This window comes from Parus major, chromosome 9, assembly GCF_001522545.3.
Source record: "Parus major isolate Abel chromosome 9, Parus_major1.1, whole genome shotgun sequence".
NCBI classification, from domain to species: Eukaryota; Metazoa; Chordata; class Aves; order Passeriformes; family Paridae; genus Parus; species Parus major.
In genome coordinates, this window is record NC_031778.1 from 16,652,478 (window position 1) to 16,662,131 (window position 9,654).

Genomic DNA, 9,654 nt, shown 5'->3' on the forward strand with positions numbered 1-9,654 from the left:
GAGCTGGCGTGGGTGACGTGACCCAGGGCCAAATTCCCCCGGGACACGTCGCCCCCTCTTCCCACAGGTATAAGGGGTTGGCGTGGGGCTGGGCACTGCTCCCCTGTGGGTTCCCCCTGGTGAGGTGTGGGAGGACCGTGCTGGGACTCTGCAAATGGTCACCTCCAGGCTCATGGCCATGCTGGCTGGGGGACAGATTGGTGGGGGCAGAGTGCCTTCTTGTCATGAAGGGCATGGGGGCACCTGTCAATGCCCAAGGAGGGCAGAGCACCTTGGCACTGCAGGGACTTCACCACCGCAAAGCTGTCAGGGAGCTCATCCTTACCGTGATGCTGCTCAGTGTCCCGGGACTGTCAGCTCCCAGGGAGAGAGGTGGGCTCCACTCTTCGTTGCTGAACTTGCTGGGCAGTAGAGGCTCAATCCTCTCCAAAGAGGCACACGGGTAGAGCTTGGCACCGGCAATCCTTGGGGAAGGCACTCCGGCATGGCAGGCTGGCTGCCGGGACCTCAGTCTCACCACCACCACAGGCTCAGGGGCAACCGAGGCAGCTGGCAGAGCCACACTCACCCTTCTTCCCAGGGCAGAGGATTGCACCTTTGTGGCAAGAACTGGGTGCAGGGAAAGCCAGAGCTGTGACACTGCTGGGCTGGTGCTGTGGGATCAGGAATGGGCTAGTTCTCACTGCCCAGGTGCCACCCTCTGGTTTGACGTTGGCACCCCCAAGGGTGGGTGACGATGGCTGGGCTGGGGGCTGGGATATGTCCTGTGCCAGTCTGGGAGGGTTTATTGCCCAACATGAACCAGTTTGAGGCAGGGAGGTGACAAAATGGGTTGCTCGCTCATTGTATCTCCAGGCACGGAGCTCCCTCCTTGCTCGTCAGCTCCTGGCACTGCCCCATGGCAGCAGGGATGTTCATCCGGAGGGGAAGCCCTGTGCCAGGATACATGCTCTGCCCACTGCCACCAGCATGCCTGGCTGTGGGCCACCAGCACACTGCAAGGCCAGCACAGGTGATGTGACCTTGCTGGCACAGGTGCCTGCGTGGCTGTGGGCGCATGCTGGGCAGGACACCCAGCTTAGCATGCAGGGCTCTGTCCCAGCCCAGTGTGCCCCAGTGCCATCCTTCTATGGCTCTACCACCACTCCAGTCTGGCCTAGTGCCACCTTGGTTGCAGCCCCAGTATTGGCTAACACTGTCCCACTACAGTGTTGTGGCTGTGCCACTGTGCCTTACTGCCATCCCAGTAGAGCCCAGTGTTACTCTCCCTACAGCTCTGGTACTGTTCCAATATGGCCCAGCATAGCTCTGACTGTCCCACTCATCCCAGTGCATACCAGCACAGTAAAAATGGCCCCAGAGATCCCTCAGTCCTCCTCATTAGGATCAAAGTGCAGGTGGCAGCATGGGGTGTCCCATGGGCCCCACAAGGCCCTAGTCCAGTGCAGCTGTACTGGGGGGTTGTACTGCCCCAGAGCATGCACAGGGCTCTGCCCTGCACAACCATGGGTGGCTGTGCCCAGCCCTGGGCACGTGGCTGGTTATGAGTACTGCAGGACAAGGGCCTCCATGGGTGGCAGCTGGACTGGGGCCCCAGGCTGGGCTCTTTGTGCCACCATGGAGGTGTGGGGAACAGATTCCTGCTGTCCCTGTGCTAGTGGGCACCATCGCCAAGCACTGTGTTGGCAGCCTCCACTGTGGGCAGAGGTTGGGATCATGGCTCCAGCTGTGGGCACTGCACACTGGTCTTCTCCAGTGCCACTCCAGCCCCATAGGGGTATCCTCATCCTGGCATTGGCTTTCACACCCCATATCCCCAAATATCCATCGCCAACCCCAGCAATGCCAAGGCCTGAATGTTCCCCATGGGCTGCAGGGGCACAGCCCTGTGCCTGTTACTGCAAGGAAGAGACAGGAACCAGGAGGGCAATAGCTCTGGTTTTAATAAATACATCTTGACTCCCATCCACTGGCACCATAAATTATGTGAGAAACCCGGCCGAGACAGGGTGAGTGCAGCAAACAGGAGCCAGAGGGACTTTACACTATGTACACCATGGGCACAATGCCCGCCGGCCAGGGGGGTTTGGAGCGGCAGGGCAGCGGGTGCCCCAACCTCCGTGAGCCCGGCTGTTGCCCACTGGCACGAGTGGGTAGGGCGGTCCTGGCATTGCAGTCGTGCTGAGATGGGGTGCCCAGGCTGGGGGCCTGGCCATGTGCACCTCACTGTGCTCCTCTGTGCCCCCTGCCCAGCACAGGCAGGGGCAAGAAGTAGTGGGGCCCCCCCATGCCACCCAGCGTCACTGTGTGCTTGCCCCGCTCTGGGCAGCAGTCACTGCTCAGTGGCTCCGTGACTCCACCTTGGTGTCGTGGACCTTCTCCCGTGCATCTGAGGGGGCATCCAGGGCTGGGAGGAGAAAAGCGGGGCTGAGAGATGGGCACAGTGGGTGCCGGGAGGGCACTTGGGGTGGTTGTGGCAGCCTTGGCTCAGCACCAGGGAGACTAGGATGTGCAGGGGCTGCCACAGAGTGTTTGGGCAGTGGTGCCTATGTGTGAGCACTGCACTTACCACGGCACTTGGCACAGCAGGGGTTGTCCCTCGTGGCAGGGCTAGCGCAGGCGGATGGGGGGCACTCCTGGCGCTGGCAGTGCGTCTCCCCTGACTAGGGAGCAGAAAGAAAGGCTGAGCAGCAGGGTGGGGGTGCAGCAGCTCCTCGGGATGCTGTGGGTGTCCAGGGTGCTGCTTTCCCAGCCATTCCCAAAGTCCTGGGGACTGGGCACAGTGGTGCCTTCCCCTCCCCTGGTGCTGGCCCACGCTGGCACACTCACCACACACCAGCACAGGATACACTTCATTTCTCCAAAGGGGGGCACAGACGGGTGCCAGCTCTCATTGTTGAGGTACCAGCGGCGCCCGAAGCGGCACGCCCGCGGTGCGTCTGCCTGCATGGAGTCAGCCAGCTCCGGGACACTCTTCTCTGGGGCTGCAGGAAACAGAACTAGGAGGATGGCTGCCTGTGGCAGGGCAGCCTGTGGCATTGTCAATGGGGGCACACAGGTGCTATGCACGGAGAACACAGGGCAGAAGAGGGGTGCAGGTACCTGGGCACTGCTTGCAGCAGTCAGAGGGGCTGGCACGCACGGGGTTGGCACAGGTGAGCCGTGGGCACTGCACCTTCTCGCAGTGCACTTCACCTGTGGTACCCTGCAGGGAGGGCACGGGGCTCACAGGAGGCACAGGGCAGTCAGCTCTCCATGCCCTGGTTTGAGCCCAGTGGGAAATGGGAACTGAGAGCAGCAATAGGTGCCAGACCAGGCTGGGGGGCAAGTCTGGAACCCACACCCACCTTGCAGGTACAAATGGCACATTTGATGAGGCCAAACGGGGGCACGACAGGGTGCCAGCGAGTGCCAGAGCCTCGCCATGTCTTGTCACCATCGAAGTAGCAGCCTGGGAGAGAAAGAAGAGGAAGAGGAAGTCACAGTCCTTGTGACTCAGCCTTTGCAGAGCTGCCCTCTCAGCCCATGTCCACAAGGACTCACCCTCACTACTGTCTCGTGCCCGCTCCAGCTTCAGCTCTTCCTGCTCTGTCTTCTTCTCTACATAGCAGAGGAAGGCCATGAAGGGGTGCACATGATGCCAGCAGCAGTCTCTGAGAGGGATCCCCACCCAGCCCATCCCCCAGGTACCTTCACAGATGGGGCAGCACAGCTCTTCGGGGTGCACCTGGTGGGTACAGTTGAGGGGCTGGCACAAGATGGGATCGCAGATCACTGTGCGCTTCTGGGGACAGCAGGGATGGAGCTCATTACAGAGGGGCCCTACTGATGATTGCTGTCCCTTCAGCACAACCCCCAGCTTGTACCTGGCAGCTGCAGATGGAGCACTTCTTGTCATAGTCAGGTGCCCAGCGGGTGCCATGTGCCCGGTGCTGACCCTCAAAGAAGCAGGAGTTGGGGTCCTTCTTTAGCTGCTCCAGGTCCCTGGTCTTGGTGCTCTCAGAGAGCTCAGCCTGCCCCAGGGACTCTCCTGGTGCCAGGCGGGTCCCTCCTGCATGGCACTGGTTGGGAATGTGCACCTGGAGGGGGTAATGAGCAAGAGGTCACTTCCCATGCCAATGCCTGGCTGCCCTCCATGGTCAGGGCTGGTGAAGGAACCACCTATGACCAGGAAACACATCAGGCTGTACTGCTGGGACCTTATAACAGAGTGATCCTGTGCCCTTCCACCCTGCTCCAGGCAGTGCCACCTGGCTGCAGGCAGCAGTGGAGATGGGTAGGGGTGCCCTGCCCCGACAAGGACCTACCCGTCCCCGCATCTCCCCATTGGGGTGTGCCTTGGTGCTGACTTGCAGGAAAGCAGTGCCCTGGGCCAGGTGCTGCAGCAGGTCGGCATCCAGGTCCTTCACCACCCCCTGAGCCTGTCGTGGCAAGAGGGGCAGCAGGGTGGGGATAACATCTGGCCCAGCCCCTGCTGTGTGCTGCCCTGACCGGGTGCCCACCTCACCTCAGTGCTGTAGAAGCCCTTGAGCAGGCGCTTGTGCTGGTGGGGGCGGGTGCCCATCTCCCCCAGCTCAGCCACCCCATGGATGTGGGCACTGACGGTGCCGTCGCTTGGGCGTCCCAGCCCCGCCACCGAGATCTCGTAGTGCAGGTGGCAGTGCTCATCCAGCGAGAGCCAGGCGTGCCCCCCAGCGCCACTGTGCACTGGGGGGGACACCAGCTGCCCCGCCAGCGCCACGGGCATCTCTGCACACAGACAGGGACCGTGGGAAGGTGTGGTGGTGTGTGGGAGGGCTGCCCCGCTGCCCCCCATTACCACCCCACGTGTCCCTGGTACCTGTGTAGCGGGCGAGCAGTCCACTGTAGGGCAGGGAGATGATCTGGCCCCGCAGCTCACCCTCTGCCCAGTCTTTGGTGGCCACGTTGAGGAAGAGCTCATTTTGTAGGAGCATGTGGGCATCGCGGGCGCTGGGGCTCTGCCAGGCACCCCAGGCCTGCCACCAGTGGGAGACCAGGCAGGTTGGGACAGGGACTCACCCAAAGTCCCTGTGCCATCACTCCCAGCATCATCTAGTGCTTACCAGCCCATCCTTGTAGCTGGGTGTCATGTCAAACAGGATGTTCCTCTTGCTTTTCCGCCGGGGTTTGGTCTCCAGTGTGATGCCCACCACCTCGCTGGCAGTGCCCACCACCTGCACCTGTGGGTGGGGTGCCAAGGGGCAGTGCCAGGGTGGTAGATACGCCTGGAACCCTTGAGAGGGAAGTGGGTGCCCACCACCACTTACCTGGTACTCCAGGGTGCCGTTCTCATGCAGCGCCAGTTTGGCTGAGCCCACTGCCCCTGTCTTGGTCGGCAGCAAAGCATCCGCTCCGCATAGCACACTTTGGATGGCTTCAGCCCAGGGAGAGAGGCACAAGGGTGGGTGAGATTGGCACGGGGGTGGGCACAGCAATCCCCCTGCAGCCTAGGCTGCCTGCCCTGTGCTCACTATCACAGCTGCGGCGGGTGGTGATGGTGCCAGCCAGCTGGCGTGCGTGCCGGCCCTCCGTCTCAGCCACGATGCGGAGCTGCCCCTGCACCAGCCACTGCAGCTCCTGGGCAGACAGATCACTCAGCACCTCTGCAAAGTCGGGGTCCTGGCAGGGGGGTAGAGTGCCATGGATCAGCCCTGCTGCTCTGGGCACCCTGGCTGCCAGGACACGTGGGGGAAGAGAACGCTTTACCTCCACAGTGATGTTGGCGTGGACCTCCCGTAGCATCTGGCCCTGGTGCAGGATGCGGACCCTCAGTGGGACCCACGGGGATTCTGGACATGTCAGAGGGGAGTGGACCCACTGGACCAGGGGTCTGCAACCACTGTCAAACCCACACCTCTGTGCCTACCACCTCCAAACCCCAGGCACTTGCCTGCTCCTGTGTGCCTGAAACCTCACAATTCCCTCCAGCATGCCCTAAATCCTTGCAAACCCACATTGCAAACCTATCCTTCTTGCACAATGACCCTCACACCCCATATGCTCTGCAGCACCCCCAGCCCCCCTGCTCAGGTGCACCCCAAATCACACAACATACACTGTATGCACACTTCACCTTCTACTCCACCCCACACACAGCCTCTATACCCACCTGAGCCCCACACCCACCCCAGCCCCCCATCCCGACCCCACAGATGCTGACCCATACATCCTGAGCCACAGACATGCCATGCTTCCCTTCAGGTCTATGCAGCCCCCTCTGAGCAGTGCCTCCCTTCCCTGCCCGCTCTCACCCCTTGCTCCAGGCTCCAGCAGTCCCCGGGCCATGAGGATGAAGTGCAGGTTGTTCTCGGTGTCGCTCAGTGTCAGCATGGCCATGCCCCCAGCACCCAAGTGAGAGGGGTCCGACGAGGTGAGGATGGCACCGAATGTCTCTGTGCAGGGACAGGGGCATGAGGGACATTCTCATGGGCACCCACTGGGTGTGCATGCAGGAGCTGGACTTACCTGCGAAGAGTGCCCGGTGCTTGAGGATGTGCCCATGGACCTCTCCGGAGGGCTGTGTCCGTGTGATGAGGGACACACGGAGTTGTTCCCCCCGCAGCAGCTGGATGTTGGCTTTGGACACCGTCCTCCACATTCCGCAGAGCTGTGGGTGATGGAAGGAAGGGCTGGGCGGTGGCTGGGGGGCACAGCACACCCGCAGGGGTCGGAAGGGGCACCGTGCCCCCTGCCCTCCCAGCCCCTCTCACCATGCCATCCTCGGGGGCAGCGCTCTTCTGCACGGGGTGTTCAAACAGCACATTACCCTCGGGGTCACTGAAACGCACCCGGCTCGGCCGCCCCAGCCTGTGAGCATCCAAGGGGTGAGCAAAGGCCATGTACCTGCCCTTCCCCTCCCCCAGCACCGCCCTCACTCAGCATCAGGCACAAGGGTGTGTCAGAAAGGGCACACGGGGTCCCCAGCACTTTGGGGTGGGCAGGAGAAGGATGACATTCTCCTGGGGTGCCAAGTGCTAGGCTCTGCCTGCCCATTCCAGGACTAGCCCAACACTGCTGTCCTGCCAAATGCCAGCTTGGCATGGATTCTCTGGGCTCCCCTGCCCTGGAGCGGTGTCTAACTGGCACAAAGCAGGATGAGGGTCTCTGCTGGGAAAGGCATCATGGCAGGACCCGCTGGGAGCTGAGTGTTCTGGCTGTAAATAAGGAGCATTTTCGGCTCTGCTTGGCTCCCCCTGTCAGAGCTGGAAATTAGTCACCACTTTACTATGCAAAGGGGCCTGGAAGCAAGGAACAGCAGAAGAAACTGGAGCGGGAAAGAGGGAGGGAGAGGAGAGGCTCTGCTGCTGGCGGGCATCCGGGGAAGGCATGGCAAGGATGGGGAACCCTGGTAGGAGTGCCAAGGCACTGCCCACCGGCAGAGCTTGCAGGGTGGCGCAGCAGTTCTCCCAGCTGCACCCACGGGAGCCCTGGAACCATTCCTGTTTGTTTCCAGTCCAGATCTGGAGAAAAATGGGTGAGGCTGGGCCGACGCTGTGGGTGTGCCGAAATTCTGGCCGCTGACCTAGGCTGGAGCCCAGCACATTGCCGCCCCCCTCCTCCAAATCTCTCACTGTCAGTGCAAGGCTGTGGCACCATGGGGGAGTACCAGGAAGGAAACTGAGGCACAAGCACTCTTGCATCCCCCCTTCTCCAGAGAGCTGCCTGCTGTGCAGGCTGGACAGGGGACAGGACTCACCGCTCATAGCTGATGGAGAAGAGCAGGGAAGAGCGCAGCAAGGTGAAGCGAGCCTTGGCCACGGCGCTGGATGTGGGGTGCCACGGCTCTGGGCCACTCGTCAACAAGGCCACAAACTCTGGGGAAGAGATGCTGCTGGTGAGGGGGTGCATGGGGGGGTGCCCCACACTGCTGCTGTCTGGGTGGATGGCTCACCTGTGCGGGCATCGTCGCGAGCCAGGCCCTCAGAGCTGAGGTAGGAGCGGTCGTTGTAGGGCTTGTCCAAGTCATCCTCCTTGTCCTGGAAGTACTCGAAGGTGTCGAAGCGGAGTGCAGGGCTCTTCTCTGAGGGGCCTGGCAAGGTTGGCATGGGGTGGACACAAGAGGAGACCATCACACCAGGCTGCTTGTGCCCAAGAGCTTGGGGTGGGGGTCAATAATAAATCACCCCTTTTGAGATAGACCAAGATGTGCCCTGTGAATCACTATGGGGCTCTTAGCTGGGGCATGCTGTGCACAGGCACATCAACAGGCAGGGCGTTTAGCCCTGTGTGCCTTCCCTGTGCTCCTTTCAGGCTGCTCCCATCAGGGCTTTCCCCTGCCCATCATATCATGGGCACTGATGACTTTCATAATACATTGACTATTCCTTTTCAGGGGGGTGTGCAGTGCCCCCTTTTCCCAGGCCTTTGGGGGATCCTGGTGGACTGGTGGGGGGTCCCTGAGAAAAGCACCCACTCTCCTCACCTTTGGGGCAGGTGTGGCAGCAGTGTCCAGGCAGCAGTGTGGCCCGGGGACAGGCGGGCACGGGGCAGTCCTGCTTCATGTTCTTGCAGTTTACTTTCCCCACGGGCTTCCCCCGGTGGTTCCTCTGCTGTGGGGGGGCAAGAAGACCCCAGGAGAGCCGTGCCAAGGTGTGCCAGGCCATTTCTAGGTTTGCAAAGCCATGACCTCCCGGCACAGCTTGGCTTCCCCCATCTTTTTCCATCTGGAGCCCTGGACACCTTGCACAGTCCCCAGATGCCTGTACGGCAGCCAAACCCGGGCCCCCTCCCCAGAGCCCCCGGCCTCCTGACCAGCTGTGAGTGGCCCCGCCAGCCCCAGCCTCGGGGGGCTGCTTGGAGGGAGGGAGAGAGGGGGCCGGAGGCCATCCCTGAGGAGGGGGAGGAAGAATGAAGCCTGATCCTTTAAATCCCCCCTCTCCTCCCCCCTGCCGCGGGGGAGGATATCCAGGTGTCCGGCTGGCTGCAGGGATCCCGCTTCCCTCTTCCATGGGAAGGAGAGGAGTGTATTGAACACGGGTCGAACTCCCTCCTTGCCAACCCTCTCCCCAGCAGACCCGGATCCTGGGGGGTCTCCCAGGGAAAGGGGTGTGTGGGGCACTCACCGGCTCGCAGTGACAGATAACGCAGCGCATCACACCGAAGGGTTCCCCCAGGTCCGGGTGCCACGTCTCCTCCAGAGCATAGAAGTGCCCCCCGAAGGCGCAGCCTGCGGAGACCCCACCACCACCCACCGCCGTCCTCGGTCACCGCCGGGCCGCGGGCACCCCCCTGCCGCAGCCCCGGACCGGCCGGCACCGCCCCGCCGCCCGCTGCGCTCCCGGTGCCGGTCCCAGTGCGGGTCCCGGCCAGCCGGGGGGCCCGGGGCAGAAGGCGGGGTGCCCGAGGAAGGGGGGTGCAGGCATGCGATGCACGGACGGGGGTACGGGTGGCAGGGAGGGGGTGCCCGACGCGGGATGCGTGACGGGGGGCGCGGCAGCGGCTTGTACGGGACCGGGGGTACGCGGAGCGGGGGAAGGAAGGGTGTAGGGCAGGGGGCTCCTACCTGCCGCCCCGCCGGGGGGCAGCGGCTCCGTGTCGGGCCGGATGGGCAGGGCGAGCTTGGGGCGGGCGGCGCGGCCGGGCAGGGGCCGGAGCGGGAGCAGGGCGAGCAGCAACAGCGCAGCGGCGCGCATG

The 9,654-nt window shown here is 62.7% G+C and overlaps 1 protein-coding gene across 1 annotated transcript in view; it reads right to left on the bottom strand.

Annotated features, from left to right (window-relative positions):
• Window positions 1-1,925: 1,925 nt before the first annotated feature.
• CHRD (chordin) overlaps window positions 1,926-9,654 on the bottom strand; it is a 10,596-nt gene continuing 2,867 nt past the window's right edge. Inside the window, 23 exon segments of the mRNA XM_033516770.1 lie at window positions 1,926-2,407; window positions 2,570-2,663; window positions 2,830-2,984; window positions 3,103-3,205; window positions 3,348-3,451; window positions 3,544-3,600; window positions 3,691-3,784; window positions 3,867-4,079; window positions 4,308-4,421; window positions 4,508-4,749; window positions 4,841-4,997; window positions 5,085-5,201; window positions 5,289-5,395; window positions 5,493-5,640; window positions 5,728-5,810; window positions 6,273-6,413; window positions 6,487-6,628; window positions 6,732-6,828; window positions 7,718-7,835; window positions 7,913-8,050; window positions 8,444-8,570; window positions 9,084-9,187; window positions 9,524-9,654. Of these exon segments, the coding sequence (XP_033372661.1) occupies window positions 2,340-2,407; window positions 2,570-2,663; window positions 2,830-2,984; window positions 3,103-3,205; window positions 3,348-3,451; window positions 3,544-3,600; window positions 3,691-3,784; window positions 3,867-4,079; window positions 4,308-4,421; window positions 4,508-4,749; window positions 4,841-4,997; window positions 5,085-5,201; window positions 5,289-5,395; window positions 5,493-5,640; window positions 5,728-5,810; window positions 6,273-6,413; window positions 6,487-6,628; window positions 6,732-6,828; window positions 7,718-7,835; window positions 7,913-8,050; window positions 8,444-8,570; window positions 9,084-9,187; window positions 9,524-9,654 (2,854 nt within the window). The 3' untranslated portion in view covers window positions 1,926-2,339.